This window comes from Mercurialis annua, linkage group LG7 (assembly GCF_937616625.2).
Source record: "Mercurialis annua linkage group LG7, ddMerAnnu1.2, whole genome shotgun sequence".
In the NCBI taxonomy this organism is placed as follows: Eukaryota; Viridiplantae; Streptophyta; class Magnoliopsida; order Malpighiales; family Euphorbiaceae; genus Mercurialis; species Mercurialis annua.
The window spans coordinates 10,002,501-10,021,530 of NC_065576.1; the positions used below are offsets into that span (position 1 = coordinate 10,002,501).

At 33.5% G+C, this 19,030-nt stretch overlaps 3 protein-coding genes across 3 annotated transcripts in view; all 3 read left to right on the top strand.

The window, feature by feature from the left end:
- LOC126655413 (uncharacterized) overlaps window positions 1-4,930 on the top strand; it is a 10,277-nt gene extending 5,347 nt beyond the window's left edge. The window contains exons 4-6 of the mRNA XM_050349596.2: window positions 3,431-3,616; window positions 3,711-3,862; window positions 4,064-4,930. Coding sequence (XP_050205553.1) covers window positions 3,431-3,616; window positions 3,711-3,862; window positions 4,064-4,528 — 803 coding nt within the window. The 3' untranslated portion in view covers window positions 4,529-4,930. The remainder of the gene's footprint in view (window positions 1-3,430; window positions 3,617-3,710; window positions 3,863-4,063) is intronic.
- Window positions 4,931-5,730: 800 nt separating this feature from the next.
- LOC126655411 (uncharacterized) lies at window positions 5,731-11,215 on the top strand. Its single transcript, XM_050349594.2, has 10 exons — window positions 5,731-5,956; window positions 6,040-6,068; window positions 6,164-6,213; window positions 6,358-6,423; window positions 6,705-6,745; window positions 7,040-7,176; window positions 8,418-8,508; window positions 9,203-9,274; window positions 9,876-9,988; window positions 10,679-11,215. Exons 1-10 carry the CDS (start codon window positions 5,862-5,864, stop codon window positions 10,792-10,794), a joined length of 810 nt encoding a protein of 269 aa, XP_050205551.1. The 5' UTR covers window positions 5,731-5,861; the 3' UTR covers window positions 10,795-11,215.
- Window positions 11,216-12,189: 974 nt separating this feature from the next.
- On the top strand, window positions 12,190-13,649 carry LOC126655412 (60S ribosomal protein L30-like). Its single transcript, XM_050349595.2, has 5 exons — window positions 12,190-12,316; window positions 12,409-12,514; window positions 12,604-12,705; window positions 13,291-13,359; window positions 13,439-13,649. The coding sequence occupies exons 1-5, from the start codon at window positions 12,296-12,298 to the stop codon at window positions 13,477-13,479; spliced, it is 339 nt and encodes a 112-aa protein (XP_050205552.1). The 5' UTR covers window positions 12,190-12,295; the 3' UTR covers window positions 13,480-13,649.
- Window positions 13,650-19,030: the final 5,381 nt, after the last annotated feature.

Genomic DNA, 19,030 nt, shown 5'->3' on the forward strand with positions numbered 1-19,030 from the left:
AGAGATGCTTTACAAGTATTACAATCGTTTAACACTCAAAATTTATCTAATTATTCTTGTTGGAATATTTGTCAAGTTATTAAGTATCTCTCTTTTCACTTTTGAATCATGCCGTTTCCAATATATACATAGATCAGCAAATATTCGAGCTCATAATCTTGCTCGAAGGATCAGTTTAGATAAACGTGTTTATACATATCGTGTTGTGTAATCCGTGTAATATCTATGTCTTGTTTGAATTTTGTATATTAAACTCTATTAATAATCGTGTCAAGTTCGTATTTAGGATAATCGTGTTCGTGTCTAAACGAGTCTGATTCATTTATGACCCGCAGACACAAATTGCCAGCTCTAATTTCAGTATGCAGATGATTGTTGCATCTGGATTTAACAAGGTTCACTTTGAATTTGATACCTTTATAGCTATACAATGCGTTTCTAATCTTTCAGGCGCGATTAAATAAGACAAATTAATTGCAGAAGACATTATATATCTCTCGGAAACCAGATTGAGGAGGTCAGATTTTCTCATGTTCGTACGGAAATTAAACTATAATAATGGAACCATGGAAGGAATTACAAAGCTTAACAACTTTTATATTTTACTTAAGAAACAAAATTTCAAAATTATTTCAGAAATGTAAAAGACAGATAGAAATAGAAAGGCAAAACACATATTTAGATTTTTATATTATCACACATTTCTAAATTAGGTCCCTACACTTTTATTTATCAACAATAAATTCATACACTTTTAAATTTATAGACATTAAATTCCCGGTCACGTGAAATAAAGTGTGTGCACTCCACGTACAGCAACGGCTCGACATGACTGATATAAATGTTTTTATTGTTTACACTATTTTTTTTTAAATTGGATCCTTACACTTTTATTTTTTTTCAAAAAAGTAAGTTCCTCGATCGGTTTTTCTTCGGCATGACTTGACACGATTAATATTTTTTATTACGGAGGGACCTGATATCTACAAAATTAAAAGCATAAGGATTTAATATATACAAATTATAATGAAGCGGCTCATTTTAAAAAAGTGTGAGCATGTAAGGACCAAAACACACATTTTGCCATTAAGAAATAGTAAGAAGAAAATATTCATGTTCTAAAATGGTGAAAATAACAGGTTAAATGTTCTCTTCTTTTTCTTTTGATTTTAAGTTTGCGCCATAACCAGCAAATGCACATTCAGATTTAGGGCTTTCTGTAATACTTAATCGTCTTTCTTATATACTTCTTAAAAACCAACTCTCTAACTAACATTTTTAGCACTTGTTTTTTCTAGGGTTTCTTCCCCAACATTACTTCTAGGGTTTCTCACAATTTAAATTCAGTCACCACATTAATTCTCTCTTTACTTCAGCTAAAAAGCTTCAATCTTTTCAGTTATTTTGTTCTTCTTTGATATTGGGTTGGTTTTAATTCAAGATTCTTCTGCTTCTGGGAGGAGTTTAAATTCTACTTCTTGTTGTTGTTTGCAATTGGATTGAATTGGGGTTTTTAAAGTCAAAATAATTGAGTGAAGATTGGAATGAATAGTGTATTTAGTGAGCAGATTCTTGCTGATAAGCTTTCTAAGCTCAACAGCACCCAGCAATGCATTGAAAGTATCCTTTTTTTAATGCCAATCTCATTGTTCTATCTTGGGCATTATGTAGTTAATTACGTTTCTTGTATTATTTTAACTTTCTTGTAAGGATTGTTATACTGTTGTATTCGTTTCTTGTTCGAAAAGTATGTTATTCTTGACTCTTTCATGTAGCTCTGTCACATTGGTGCATATTTCACCGGAGTAAAGCAGAGCAAGTTGTTCAAACATGGGACAAACAATTTCACAGCTCACAGATGGAACAGAAAGTTCCCTTGTTGTATCTTGCCGATGATATTCTTCAGAATAGTGAACGTAATGGGAATGAATTTGTATCCGAATTTTGGAAGGTTCTTCCCACGGCACTTAAAGATCTTAATGAGAAAGGCAATGATCGCGGAAAGACTGCAGTCACGCGATTGGTAAGTGAATTCCCGTGCTTTACTTATTTCCTTCCTGAAATTTATTGATTAAAGTTTATAGGGCTGCTTACAGTGTAATCATGGATCTAGAGCATCTTATTTAGCTATACTGGATAATGTTAGTTTTGGTCTTAACCTGATTAATCAATGAGAGTTTGCTCTTCATAAGCTCTTGTTGTTTCTATGTGATATGTATGACTCAATTAGGATATAGTTAAACTGGGGTAAGTTGAGAGTTTTATATTGTAGTACTTTTGTTTGTTGCTTACTGTGCCACCAAAGATTAACAGTAAAACAAAGATATTTAAGCGGTTGACCGAAGTACAAGATGCTAGCATGAGGCTACTGATATTTTATACCCTCAATTTTTTTTTTAGAAAAGGTGAATTCTTGGACTGGATTTACGAAATTAATCTTCAAACTGTGGTTATTAGGTGAGCATATGGGAAGAACGGAGAGTTTTTGGATCCCGTGCTCGGAGCCTTCGAGATGTAATGCTTAGTGAAGAAAATCCGCCGCCATTGGAGTTCAGCAAAAAACGTTCGCGGTCTGTCGAAATTATGAAGCGGGATATCAGCAAAAAACGTTCGCGGTCTGTCGAAATTATGAAGCGGGATACTCGATCCATTAAAACAGTAAGAGCAAGGATTTTGCTTCTCATTGTTTCTGAATTTTTTGATTGTGCATATATGGTTATGTATGTATGCCTATATGGTGCTGCATGCATCATTATTAATTTCCGCAAATGGGAAGGGCATGTTTGCCCTATCCATCTCCTTATTTTTAAATGTGCTTGACTAATATATCATTGCTCTGGACACCAGAAATTGACTATTGGAGGTGCTGCAGAAAAAATTGTATCGGCATTTCATTTGGTTGGCAGTGAAAATCAAACTGAAGAGGCAGAAATGAGCAATTGTAAGTCTGCAATCAATCTTGTGCGGAAGATGGAAAAGGATGTTGAAATTGCATGTAGAAGCGGTAAGTTAATTAAAATGAGATCATCATAGAATAAGGTGTCCTGTCGTTTTATCCTTTTAGTAACTCCAGGTCATACTTTGACTTTCAGAATTTGCAGATATCTAAAGCTTTTTTTGGCTCTTCAGGTAAGGATCCCAAAAGAAAAGTAATGGCCAAAGAAATAGAGGAAGAAGGTTCACTTTGAATTTGCTACTCTTATTTGCTAATTCCCCTGGAACCTCTTTTCTAATATTATTTTTTGGCTGTATGAAGTTGCTGTTTTCACTACTACTGAACAATTCTCATTTTGTCTGTTGTTTTACTTGCATTATCTTTATTGTTATTCGATCATTCAACTCCTCTCTGTTGTTTGTGAGAGTATTTGTATGTATGTTTGTTTCTGTATAACAACTGGGGTTCTCATGATGTTTGGTGTGTAATTAGCAGATCAAGATGCTGTTGGGAGCAGTGAGCCTTTGAAGAGGCAAAGGAGATGGAATTCTGATAGTGTTAAGGTGTCTGAACCACAAAGCTCGATTCCTGCTCCTACTGCCACACCTACATTTCCAAGACGCACCTTCTCCCGGTCTGACTCTTCAGTTAGCAACGGGGATACTCCAAAAGAACGTATTGGTGAGTCATTGTTCTTTTGAATGGGCATTTATATAGGTGTGCTTGGGGTGGTACAAATCAATATGTGCAGGGTCTTACTTCTGTTGTTTGGCAGTTCCAACATCGCATAGGCCTGCAACAAACTCCCTCAGAATTGATAACTTTCTGCGTCCTTTTACCCTGAAAGCTGTCCAAGAACTGCTTGGAAAAAATGGCAGTGTCACCAGTTTCTGGATGGACCAGATCAAAACCCATTGCTATGTTAGTGTAAGTCTTCTTCGAATCGTTCTCTATCAGTCTTTGTCATTTTCCAAGGGCCTTTCTTAATGATTTATTAGTTGAAATTAATTAAATTTGGAAGACCATTATTTTTCTGTCCAGCAAGGCTCATTACTCTGAAATAAGTTTTGCACGAATGAGTGCACTACTCATCGCTTGCTATTTATGTTTTATTTTTTGTTGATGCAGTACTCATCTGTGGAACAAGCCTCCGCGACCCGAAATGCTGTGTATAACCTTCAATGGCCTCCAAATGGTGGGAAAAATTTAGCGGCCGAGTTTGTTGATCCCCAGGAAGTGAAATTGAAATTGGAAGTTCCTCAGTCTCCGGCTGCACCACTGACTACCGGTGCTTTAGCTTCTCCATCTTTGCAAACTCAGCCCTCTCCACGTCTGCAACTTTCTAGACAGCAACTTCCACCCCCACCTCCCCTCCCACCACCACCACCACTATCTAACCCTCCCCCGGCAAAGGAAAGGCTTGGTCATCTACCACCACCACCTCCACTTTCAGAGAAACATGACCCGCCTATTGTTACTCTGGATGACCTCTTTCGGAAAACTAGAGCAACTCCTAGAATCTATTACCTTCCATTGTCGGAAGAACAAGTTGCAGTGAAGCTTGCAGAATGGGGCAAAAATGTGAAGCAGTAGGGGACTGTCAGGCTAATATTTCCTTTGCGGCTGCTCTTAAGATTTTTGTTATGGTGGTCAGTATGTTAGATAATGGTTAGATAGTATCACATAATTGCGTCTTTGCAGGTCTGCAGGTGTTGCTTGTGGAGGGATATGTTCCAGCCAAGCAAAGGGAAATGGTTCGATGAATTTGGTTTTTCCGAGGACCGCCTTATGTTGAGGGCTCCTTAAGTTTTTTCGCTCTTTTTTTTTTTGGTTTAGTGGTAGAAACATTTGAACAGAGAGCTGTCTTGTTGTGTATGAGCAGATACATTCTTCACCCGACTTATGAGCCTTTCTGTTGAACAAGAACTAATTTGCTCATTATGTTTTCATGTTTTTATTGGTAACAACTTAACGTGTAGTCTGACTTTCTTGTCATGGTGATTTGTTGTGCGCACAGTATTAGTAGTGCTACGTAGTTTTGCATGTATTTTCTTTTGCTTTTCTGGATAAAAGCTTTATGAGTGAAGGCCATTCTGGTGAATTTTATTACTTTTTCAGATCAAAAATTTAAATCTTAGATATTTATATAATGATTTTAAAAACAAATCTTTTTTTTTTTTTTTTGTCGAAGATAGAATTATTCTATGTTAGGTGTTAGTTGTTAGTGTTAATTTTTCGAAATTCATTTTTCAGCCCACTGGCTGGCAGAGGGGTGGGTAGAACCCACGCTCTCTGCAAATGCAAATGTGAGGTTGGCCATCAGGCCAAACACTCACTTGCTAAAAACAAATCTTCACTATTACTTCGTGCACTTTTAAAAAATATAAAAGTGAATATCATTGTTTTTGAATATAAAAAGATTATATTAATTCTGTAAATTTACATTGTTATAAGGGTTAATTCCTAAAAAAATCACGAACTTTACACGAAGTTTCATTTTAATCATGACCTTTAAAAGTTGCCATTTAAAGGCACGAACTTTCATTTTGTTTCAAATCTATCATTTCAGTGAATTAACTCTTTATGCTAATTTATTTAACTCTTTTGTTTAGGCTGTAACGTTCTACTATCTTAATACATTATATTTTTGATAAAAAAAATTAAGAATATGATATAAATATCAAAAATATATTTATGAAAATTTAAAAAATTAAATATTTTTTTCTTAAACATTATAAAAATAATAAAATATGGACGACAATTGTTGAAAATTGAAAGGGTTTACGTAATACTAGAAAAAAAGAAAAAGAAAAACATCCATACACCATACTAGACTATTACTGCTACTACTAGTGCGGTGTAGTTGTTCTGATTAAGTTCATAAAACTAAAATCAAAACTGAAAACTATTCCAACATACAAACAAAATGGGGAACAACAAACCCAGCAGCAGCCGGAGATCAAAGACTCACCACCACTCCAATCGTCCCCAATCCACCACCCGAACCAATCAATTCGAAAGGTTCGATTTCCTCATTTTTATTATTATTAGCTTATTACTATGAGATTTCATTGCTTTAAGTATTCTCTTTTGTAATTTTGCAGAGAAGACGAGTCTCTACCGTCTGATCAAGGTATTTTAACATTCTCATCACTATTGCACACCAACTGTTTGATATATGGTCTCTGTCGCTTTTTTTTTTAATTTATCTTAAAAAAACTGTTACAGTTCCTGAAGAAGAGGATATAAACACTCCCAAAGTTCAGCTTGCAATGTGGGTATGCGATTTTTCTACATTAAATTCACTTCACAAATTTAAACTTTTGATTTTAGCTAGTACTGGAGTTGCTGCTTTAGCTCGTTTGAATTGAATTTGGTATCTGCTATTAGAATATTTTAATTGGTTGTCGTTTGTTGTTCAGGATTTTGGACAGTGTGATGCAAAAAGGTGTACAGGTCGAAAGCTTGCGAGATTTAATTTGTTGAAAGTAAGTTTCTTTTTTTGTTTTGGTCCCTTCATTTTCGCATTGCAATTGATTGTGTAATCATCATGCAACAAGAGGATCTTATCAATTTTATCATTTTGAGGTGGGTTACTTAACTTTTGAATAGGCAATAGTACCCTATGCACAAATCTTTCCCGTGCATAACTCACACCCGGTTGGGAGAAATCCTGATATGCCTTTATTTGAAATGTTGAATGCTCTTAACGCTGAATTATAGATAATTTCTCGAGTCGTGAATGGACTTATCAAACCATGTTATACAGGAGCTGCGAGTTGGCGGTGGATTTGGGGGCATTGTTTTAAGGTAAAAACAACAGGACCTTGTAATTTTCTCAAGCAGTTTCTTCCAAGCCAATTTCATGCTTCTTTCATCCAATCTTTTGTTTGTCCTTTGGTGGAGGTTCAGAGGGGTGGGGCAATGGGGATATAGAATATATCATTTCATTCCACTCCCTGTTAAATGTTTAGGCCACCTAAAAAAAAGTGGGAGTACAATATATCTCCTATTTGATATTTCCCTAATGACTTTTTGGAGGCTAGGGGTATTTATGAGGTTAGTTTATTTATCTTATCATCTGCTGCTTCTCTCTGTTGGCAGTCCTGTTGGGAATCAATGTGTCTCTAAACAAGATCAGAGCTTAATAAAACGGAAAGGATTAGCGGTCGTGGATTGCTCATGGGCGCGCTTGAGTGATGTACCATTTGTGAAACTTCGCTGTGCTGCTCCCCGCCTATGTATGAACATCAATTTCTCTTAAAGTATTCATTTTCATTTATTTTGAATAAACATGTAAATAAATGACTTTGCAAGTGTCTTTTGTTTGAAATGTTGCATATGCATCTTAATTTTATTATTAGTTAAAAACAACTCATTCTTCAGTACTGTTTCCAATGATTTTTATTGGACAGGACCCAAAGTACTTTACTCGTGGCTGGCTTAAAATTATCACCATTAGCACATACCATTTTGGTTTGATATATTATCACGGGTTGAGTTACCCTCTTTGAATCTGAGAACATCTTTTAGGACAGTTGATATCTGTGTTTTATGGCCTAGCTGTGTAAATTTAAGTTAAATTTGTTCTGAGTTGTAATATTGGACATTCACTTAATTATAGATGAAAAGACATCTCATATTGGTTACATGTTGGTTTTTTATTTGTTTCCAACTATTCCATTTTCCGTTATTCCCTCTCATGAAATATTGTTACAATATGCAGTGTTAGACTAGTCAATAATCTCAAACATGGATTGATAGATTACATTGCTATGTAAATTGAGCCATCAATCTTCGCTTTACTGCAGTTACATTCAAATGATATAAAACAGTTGTAAAGGCAATACACTAAACTTTTGGTAGCCAAGTATTCTAGAATCCACCTTAAAGCCAATTATCAACACTTCAATTTTCTCCCATTTGTACCCATTTTTGTGTTACTAAGCAGCTAAATCCTTAAGAGGTGATTAGAAATGTACCTTTGCAAATTGCAATTATGATCACTTTATCTAGGTTGTGTTAACTTTTAGAATTCTTTTTTATCCTGTTGGAGTCACTGGTTTTATGAGAAGAAAATTTTCAAATTATTGGAAACGGGATACATTTAATAAATAGGCATTCTCTTTATGATCATTTACTTTATCTTTATGAGACTTGACAAAAGTGTTATTTAAATAATAGTGAATAAAACATGCTGTGATTGGTTGTTGGTACAGATGTGGCTTTAACTTATTTTCAGTTTTTAATTTAAAGAATAGTTGTTTATCCATGGGTTTCTGACTTAGACGGTTGTCAAAGCTAGTCATTGTGGTCAATCCATGGATCTTGATTTGGAGTCTGATGTATTTACTTAAAATTTAATATTCATTGGCATCAAAAGTTTTAATTTTATATTTTTAATTCTAGAATTGCCATCTCTCTCTTATTAGATGCAAAATAAATTGCTTTCTCATGATTTATATTTTTTTATGAATTACAGTACCATGGCTTGTGGCAGCAAATCCAGTAAATTATGGTCGACCTTGCCAGCTCTCCTGTGTAGAAGCCTTATCGGCAGCTTTAATAATATGGTGCTTAATTTTCCAATGAACCCACCAACATTGATTATATAGTTATGGTGTGATGATCTTTTTTATGCTTTAGATCACTTGTTGGTTTCTATATTTATGCATGCTCTCATATAATAAATTCCCATTAGAGTGTGGTAAGAGAGTGTACCCAATACTTGTTAAACTTGATTGCCGCCGAGTTCTTTATCTGTACACCTACCATTATAATGTTATGTTGCAGCCTCCTAGTTCAGTATGGACTAAAGTGTTTATATTATGTCATATCTAGACAAATACCATGGGAGTTTTCTGTTTGTACAAGATAATAAATATTTTAGGGGAGATGAGGTGTAATGGCCTAATAAGATGTCCCATCTCAAACTTATACCGTTTCTGCTAGCTTTATCAAGCTTCTGCATATGAATGAAAAAATGTGCAAGTTGTTACATCCAAGCAATGAAAAACATGTTTGTCACTTAACATTGTCTGAGGACATCTAATATCCTCTTGGGCATATTAGTGTGCTGGCTATAGCTATTATATATTTAGTATCAGTGTATCACTAAAAGTAACATAACTCCTGGATTTGATAAAGATTATACATGAAGCCTGCTTGTTCTTATGAGTGCCCTTTGCTTGGTTGGGCTATAGTTTGCAAATTTGCGTCTTAAAGAAGATTACCTCTGCTTTTACACTGTTACCACATTTTCAACAGTGGGGAGGAGGAAACTGCGGATTTATTGCTGGGGAAGTTTAAATGGGGTCATGCTTTCCTGAGCGTTAACAGGTATTCTTTTTATTTTTTTATTGAAAAGTAAAAATGTTATACCATTTCTAGCTATCTTGAGGCCCAAATCAACCCAGATTTATTACATTCCATCTTCAATACTGTTAATACAAAAACTATGTCCTCTGAATTGTATCTGCTTGGTATGTCGGTATTAATTAAAAGAGAACATATGTAAAATTCTTTCAATGTTCCTCTACAACTGGAGTGATGGAATTGGTATGGTCTTGTTTCTTCAGATTTATGTTTTGCATCCTTTTATTGTCTAGCTCCTCCCATGTGGATTAATCAGTATCATGTAGCTACACAGGTATAGAGGAACTTTTGGGAAAGAGAAAAAGGATGTTTTTTCAATTGAATGAAAACTTTTTATTAAGCTAAATGAATTTATTAAAAACAACCTCATATGTTTGTCTGTGCTGGCTGTACTGTGCTTATTTAGTTGGAATAAAATGTATTCTTAATCCATTTTCCATTTATTATGCTTATGCTGGAACACCTTTTACTTATTTGGAGTAACGCATCTCTCTTAATCTTTATCCTTTTATTCGTTAATTATCTTCATATTCTTTGTTTTTGTGTTTGCTTCCAAATTATGCAGGGAACTTCTAAAAGCATATTCTGAATGCGAAAATAGTGCTGATATTATCTCTGTGCAAAATGATTGGCTTTCCCAGACAAGTCAAGTTCCAAAAGCCATTGCAGATGGTGAAGGTACATGTATCAAACTATATATTCTTATGACATTATAAGGCTATTTCTACAGATCATTGAAAAATGAAAATTAAACTGTTCTGTAGTCCAACTAAGGATTAATATAAGGAGTGAATAATTTAGGTCTTAATGATTCATGCTCTTCAGTAGGATACTGTATATGCTGTTCTGGACCGATAAGCCCATGACTCCGCTTTAGTTTTGTTAACTTCAGTGTGTCCTTCTCTTCTTACTAATACAAGTTTCACATCCCCTAGGTTTCCCATGTTTGTGCTGACCCTCATGAGTCATGACTATAAATTATGGTATTCCTGTTGAACATTACTAAAACCAGAAAGGTTTTCAAATTCTCTTTTTAGATTTTTTTTCCATTTCAGTTTCATTGGAATGCGACAATCCTTTGCTTTATAGAATAAACTTAAGGACTCAATATCTTAAGATCGCCAAACTTTGACATAAAAATGGTGTAAGCTTGTTTGGTCTTTCTAATTGCAACTCCATGTAATCATGTCCACCCCATCTATATGTACCTTTTCTTTTCTAACCTGTCCATGTTATTGTAGTGACATGGTCTTTGATGTTTACGACAGGATTATGAAAAGTGTTAAATGTTAGATTAAATTTGCTTACAGTTTTGAAAATGGAAATCTCAAAATTAATCCAATCAGTATCTGCTTCATGGTGTTATAGTAGCGGAAACAAGCAAAGAAGATGGATCTTCCTCTGATTCAGAAGACGGGCTTCCACCACTGGAAAGAAATATGAATCACTTGAACTTCAATGAAAGTGACGAAGAAGATGAATAGGTTAAAGAGTACTACAGTTTTGATTTCATGGTGATTTGCAGCAAGAACAGCTCGGCTTACATCTGAATCTGCCATCTAAAACTATCCAGAGGCTTTGTAAACATGGTTTCATGGCATATTCTGATTGTTGAGCAATTGTATAGTTTTCTTATAAAGCTCTACTTTCTGCTGTTTTAATCTGTTTTTAACATAAACCGATCGGTTTGCTAATGAAACAATAGCACAAAGAGTCGGCGAGTACCATTTTAGACGTCGACATCTTGAGCTTCATTGATCCTATATACTGTTAGGTGTACAACCCAACTCTTTAACAGTGTTCAACTAATTGTATAATTAAGGGAGTGTCCCAATTGATAGTAACAACTTTCACGCTTGAGATGGTTATTTTCACAAAGTATAATCATTGGGACAAATTTTCTTACGAATTGATCTGATTGCAGTTTTGTATATGGAATACGGGTACTTCAAGTAGTACACATCTTTTTTTTTTAATCTTAGTACACATCTTGAAATCCGAATTTGCTGAATTAATCATGTTGTTCTCGTAAATTTTCTCGATGAAGAAAATTATTGCAATTTTCTTTATAAAAGATGTGAGAATTTAAATACCTATCAATTTTTCCTAAAAAAAAAATACCTATCAATTTATGGACCATCTGTTTGGTTCAAATAAATTTCACAATTTTTATGAAATTCAATGAATTTTTGCATGTTTGGTTCAAATGAATTTTCACAATTTAAATTTGTATTTATACTTGAAGTACAATATTCAATTTATTCCATTTCATTTCAAATTAATTTTATATTTAAAACATTCGGAAAATCAAACACAAAAAATCATTTTCAATTTTTTTTGCCAAATGGTATTCAAGTAAAATTCATTTAGAAATGAAACGAATTTTACACTAGAATTAATCCAAACAATGCCGTGTCTCTTAAGTACGGACAATCATGATCATGATCGGAAAATATATTGTTTTTTTTCGTGACTCAAAATTTAAACAATGCATATTGATTTGTTTAATTAACGCCATGTTCCTTCCAATTGCATTTCAATGCTATAGAAAGATAAATTAAAATATAAAGTGGAATTGAAATTATGTTCAACATAGTATTCACTACAATTTTTTTATTATAAAAAGTTCGATTATGATTTAAAATATAAACCTATAAGAAAATATTTATTTTATCTAATAAGCTCGACTCGAAAAATTTGCCAAGTCATTTGTACACTAAAATAAATTTAAAACAAGAAAAACGTAACAAATTAGTAGTAGAACTACAAGTACTTCTCCCCAAGGACTCAATTGTAAGAAAAAATACTTTATGTATCCTTTATCGTAAAGAATAAAATACTTAAGAACCTTGATGTTATTATCCATAAAACCCTAGAGAGTCTTTTAAAGCAGCAAAACTAGGGTTTCAGTGCGACTTCTCTTAAAAAAAATTACTCTTCCTTTGTTAATTTTTCAGCTAAAGAAACTCTCTCCGATCAGAAAAAATGGTCACCGGCAAGAAGACTGTAAGCATTTTACTCTTCTACATTCTGTAATTAAAACCCTAATTAGGTTTCTGCTCTGCTAATTTAAATTAATTTTGGTTGTGATATTGTAGAAGAAGGCACATGAGAGCATCAATAACAGATTGGCTTTGGTTATGAAGAGTGGAAAATTCACTCTCGGTTACAAAACCGTTCTTCGCTCTCTCAGGACCTCAAAAGGTTGTTTTTTTTTTAATATTTAGGGTTTGATTCATTTTGGGGATTTTGTTTTAATTAGGGTTTAATTTTGTTTTTAATTCGAATGGCAGGGAAATTGATTATAATTTCTAACAATTGTCCGCCGTTGAGGAAATCTGAGATTGAGTATTATGCTATGCTTGCTAAAGTTGGAGTTCACCATTATAATGGAAGTAAGTGTTTGTTTATTTTTCTTATCTTTTTGGACAACATTTTATGATTTTAGTGTTAGAATCCTTTGCATTTCTGAAAAGATCAATTTTTTTCTAAGTGATCTTTGATTTTATTTGATTGTAATTTATCTTATGAATTTAGTTGGGGTTGCATGTAAATTTGTGAATAAATTCAGTTGGATTTACTCACGAGAAAGAGTTGTTTTGCATTTTAGCTTTCAGAACATCAAGACAAAGTATTTCCCTTGATTGCAATTTGTTGTCACGAAACCAGTATAATTTGTGAGAAATCAACGCAATGGCTTGAAGAGAGAAATCTGTTAAATCTAGTCAAGGATAAGAGATTTGTGTTTTATTGCCATTTTTGTTTCATCAATTTCATTATGTTCAGCACCTGTCTAGTTTGTTGCTTTTTTGTGCATAGTCTACGTTTGGCGTGTTTTTATTGTTCATAATTCAATTTATTTAACTTGTCGCTGAGTTTCAAAACAAGTAGCTGATCTTGAGTTTCATGTGTGTGCATCATTGCATTTTTTTTTTTGTGTTTTATTTCTCAAACTGATATCCATCAATGTGGTTTTCCAGATAATGTTGACTTAGGAACTGCTTGTGGCAAGTTTCACCGTGTTTCTTGCCTGAGCATTGTTGAAGCAGGTAATTACTAATATTAACTTGTTAGGTTCTAGAGAATGAAATTGATGACACTAACATTTGCATGAACTCTGTTTCGTAGGTGATTCTGATATCATCAAGTCCCTACCTGGCGATCACTGAGCAGAATGAGTGTCTGGTGCTGTTTTACAGCAGAGAGTTAGCTCCTCTTTTACATCTTTACTTGTTAGAATACGCTCCTAGACAATTTCATTATGGATATGATAGAAGTTGTGTATTTATCTATCAAATTTTGTTTGGTTATGGAAATAGAAATATTTTAATTTGCATTACATCTTTCGTCTCTGACTCCCTTTGTGAATGATTAATTTTGCTAATGAGTTGTCTCTTTAGTAAATGAAGTGTTGGTCAAATAATTTTAGTTATAGCTAATAATAGGATTGGGAAAAGTGAAAAATGCCCATATAGAGTATTTCCAGTAGTTTTTCTTAAAGTGAAAAATGCCTTTATAGAGTATTTCCAGTAGTTTTTCTCAACGTGCCAATCTGGTACACGGGAAGGGGCTGATTGAGGAAGAGAGGGTCCATATAGCTTTCTACTTCTAGTGTTTACGGGAACTTTCTCTTCTATTTTGACCTAGAGAATAAACAGAAGAGGAAGAAACCCTCTTTTTGATTAGTTTCGCTATTGCACCACTGAGAGAGCGTTAAGCTGATTCTCTCAAAAGGAGAGATTGATAAACTCTTCTGGCTTTTTGTTAAGCTGATTCTCTCAAACTCTTCTGGCTTTTTGTCTACTTATCTTAGTGATGGAAAAAGTTAGGGATTTTCTCTGGATTGAACTTTCATGAGAAATATATGCTAATGCAAATGTGTATGTCTTTTGCATTTATACTTTATATATAGTATAAAGAGCTAAGATGAATTTCAGATTGAAGTCAACCTTAGTTTGCCCTTTTTTGCCTAGAAGAGGAAACACAAGTTCATCTGCTTTTTAATTTCCAATTTCTTCGAAGGGTATGGTTTGCTTCTCCTTTCTAAAAATTGAAGCCTAATACTCGAAAGAGATGCTTTACAAGTATCACAATCGTTTAACACTCAAAATTTATCTAATTATTTTTGTTGGAATATTTGTCAAGTTATTAAGCATCTCTCTTTTCACTTTGAATCATGCCGTTTCCAATATATACATAGATCAGCAAATATTCGAGCTCATAATCTTGCTCGAAGGATCAGTTGAGTTGTAATTTATTTTGTTATGCCTTTTGTAACCTTGTCAAATTTCATGTATCTGTTTTTTTCCATCTTAATGAAATTTATCTTTGAAAAATAGAAAATGGAAAATTTAGTTTAAATTCAATATATTTTTTATTGAAATTTTTATATATTTGATTAACATTTATTTCTTTTATTTAGTTTTTTCTTCTAGATTAATCTCCTCTTTTTTGTCAGAAAAAATTAACTATATCAAAAATTTAAAAATTATTATCTTTGGTTCTCATTAAAAGAGGCATTTCAACCAAGTCAAGTTATTATCAAGTCATGAAATTAACCTCTCTTGGAAACGCTGGGACTTTGGCTAGTACTACAGGTGTGTGGAGCAAAATCTGAAAATGCAAAGTGCCTTCAAAAATTTGACATTTTATGTGGAGAGTAAGGCGTAATATTCTTCCTTTCAACTCTTTCCCCTTTCGTTGGTTTGCCCTCACTGCCATGATGGTGAGGAAACTATGAAGCACGCTCTTCTTGAATGTGCACAGGTCCGTGGTCTGTGGTTCCTGTCACCGTTGGGTCTTCGCACTAAAGAGTTTACTCACTTGACTGTTGAAGACTAGATTGAAGTTATGCTTACCAAACTCCCAGATTATTATCGGTCCATATTTTGTATTTATTTATGGTTAATTTGGGGAGATAGGAACAATCTTGTTTTCGGTAACAAAAAGAGAGATGAGAAATTTTTGTTCAATGACAGCTCTATTTTGGAGAACGTTATGTAACAAGATACTTCCATGAGAGCTGAAAACCAACAGGTCAGTCGTAAAGTTTGGCAAGCTCCATATGAAGGCTGACTCAAAGCTGTGGGGTTTCCAAATAGTTCAGCTGCACGTAGAGTGGTATTCAATTCAGAGATGTTCGACTCGGGTTTTTGAAGGTGTTACAGCGGTGATAACAACAAAAATTTAGACCTGGCAACACGATTAAATGATACGACACGATACAAAGTTAAATGGTTTGAGTTTGATGTAGCCTGTCTAAACACGTTTAAATATGATTAACTAATTTTAATTAAATATTACTTACTTTTTAACATTTAAATGTTATTGAATTCTTAACTTTATTTTATGTAATATATATGATTACAATAAGATTTATCTCAAAATATAGTAATAATTCTTCTAGTATTATATAAATAAACTAAAAAATATTTAAATAAGTATATGGGTTTAAACGTATCATTATAAATGAATTGATCGGTTAACACGTTTAGATAAACGTGTTTACATATCGTGTTGTGTAATCCGTGTAATATCTATGTCTTGTTTGAATTTTGTATATTAAACTCTATTAATAATCGTGTCAAGTTCGTATTTAGGATAATCGTGTTCGTGTCTAAACGAGTCTGATTCATTTATGACCCGCAGACACAAATTGCCAGCTCTAATTTCAGTATGCAGATGATTGTTGCATCTGGATTTAACAAGGTTCACTTTGAATTTGATGCCTTTATAGCTATACAATGCGTTTCTAATCTTTCAGGCGCGATTAAACAAGACAAATTAATTGCAGAAGACATTATATATCTCTCGGAAACCAGACTGAGGAGGTCAGATTTTCTCATGTTCGTACGGAAATTAAACTATAATAATGGAACCATGGAAGGAATTACAAAGCTTAACAACTTTTATATTTTACTTAAGAAACAAAATTTCAAATTCAGAAATGTAAAAGACAGATAGAAATAGAAAGGCAAAACACATATTTAGATTTTTATATTATCACACTTTTCTAAATTAGGTCCCTACACTTTTATTTATCAACAATAAATTCATACACTTTTAAATTTATAGACATTAAATTCCCGGTCACGTGAAATAAAGTGTGTGCACTCCACGTACAGCAACGGCTCGACATGACTGATATAAATGTTTTTATTGTTTACACTATTTTTTTTTTAAATTGGATCCTTACACTTTTATTTTTTTTCAAAAAAGTAAGTTCCTCGATCGGTTTTTTTTCGGCATGACTTGACACGATTAATATTTTTTATTACGGAGGGACCTGATATCTACAAAATTAAAAGCATAAGGATTTAATATATGCAAATTATAATGAAGCGGCTCATTTTAAAAAAGTGTGAGCATGTAAGGACCAAAACACACATTTTGCCATTAAGAAATAGTAAGAAGTGTTATAAACTTAACGATAATATAGATAATGCTTATAGACTAAACTAATTAATAATTAGTGATCACTCAATAATGCAACAAGAGAGCAAATATTTAGGAGGAATTTTACTTCTTTGATGAGTATTTTCAATTGTGAAATTTACATGGATGGAAACCTATTTATAGGCAATTTCACCCACCATGTAATTAATGCATTTACATACATGTCAAAAATGGAGGGTTGAAATTTTTTCACCTAATTGGATAGGTAATTTTGTCATACAACATATTCATATTATATTCATAACACTCCCCCTTGGATGACAAAATGTTTGTTCCAAAGTACGCTATGTCGTACTGCCTCATTAAAAACCTCACTAAAGAAAAACCCAATGGGATAAAAACTTTAGTTAGGGAAAAAGAGTGCAGTGCGTAATTTCTCCCCCTCATTGCAACATAGATTATCCTTCATGTATTTTGCAGATGGCGCATTCCAATATTATGAACATGTTTTCTAAATATTGCTGTAGGAAGTGCCTTCGTGAAGAGATCAGATGAATTGTTATTTGATTGAACATACTGGATGTCAATTTCTTGATTCTTTATGAGTTCTTGAGTGTATGAAAAGAATTTTGGAGGTATATGTTTGGTTCTGTCACTCTTGACGTATCCTTCCTTGATTTGTGCTATACATGCAGCATTATCTTCGTATAGTACAGTTGGACTCTTATGGACTGGAAAACCACAAGATTCTTGAATGTGTTGTGTTATTGATTTAAGCCACACACATTCCCTACTTACTTCATGTAATGCAATAAGTTCAGCATGATTTGAGGAAGTGGCTACAATTGTTTGTTTCTGTGACCGCCAAGAAATTGCAGTACCTCCACTTGTAAATACATATCCAGTTTGAGACTTAACCTTATGAGGATCAGACAAATAACCTGCATCTGCATAACCAATCAATTCTAGATTTGAATCGTTAGAATAAAATAAACCAAGATCAGTGCTTCCACGAAGATAACATAATATATGTTTGATTCCATTCCAATGTCTCTTCGTGGGAGCTGAACTGAATCTTGCCAATAAATTGACAGAAAAGGATATGTCAGGACGAGTGCAATTAGCGAGATACATAAGTGCTCCAATTGCACTGAGATATAGTACTTCAGGACCAAGAATATCCTCATTTTCTCCACAAGGACGAAATGGATCAGTTTCAACATTCAGTGATCGATTAACCATAGGAGTACTTAAAGGATTTGTTTTATCCATACCAAAACGTTTTAAGATCTTTTCTATATAATTTGACTGATGCACTAATACACCATTGTGCATATGTTCAATTTGTAAACCAAGACAATATTTGGTTTTTCCAAGATCTTTCATTTCAAATTCTTCCTTTAAGTACACACTTGCTTCATTGATCTCACTGTCTGTTCCAATAATATTTAAATCGTCAACATAAACAGCTATAATCACAAATCCGGATGTTGATTTCTTGATAAAAACACATGGGCAAATAAGGTTATTCACATAGCCTTTATTTATCAAATAATCGCTTAAACGATTATACCACATGCGTCCTGATTGTTTTAACCCATACAAAGATCTTTGCAATTTGATTGAATACATTTCTTTGGGTTTTCTATTTAATGCTTCAGGCATTTTAAATCCTTCAGGGACCTTAATATAAATAATGCTATCTAGCGATCCATACAAGTATGCTGTTACAACATCCATGAGACGCATTTCTAATTTCTTAGAAACTGCAAGACTGATCAAATATCGAAATGTAATTGCATCCATGACAGGAGAATATGTTTCATCATAATCAATTCCAGGTATTTAAGAAAAGTCTTGAGCAACAAGTCTAGCTTTATATCTTGTGATTTCATTTTTCTCATTTCGTTTTCGTACAAAGACCCATTTGTAACCTACCGGGTTCACATCTTTAGGTGTGAGGACAACAGGTCCAAACACACTTCTCTTGTTAAGAGATTCTAATTCAACTTGCATAGCGTCTTTCCATTTATCCCAATCATGTCTATTTTGACATTCAATAACCGATCTCGGTTCGGGATCCTCATTTCCATTTATGATATCACATGCAACAGCATAAGAGAAAATTTCGTCAATATTTTCCATTGTGTCTCGATTCCACACAATCTTTGTATTATTGTAATTAATTGAGATTTCTTCTTTATTCTCATTTGTATCCTCTTCTGGGGTACTGTCTTGATTAATTACATTCATATCATCTTCTGGGGCATTGCCTTGGTTAACCTCATTTATTTCCTCTTCTGAAGTATTTTCTTTATCTTGTGT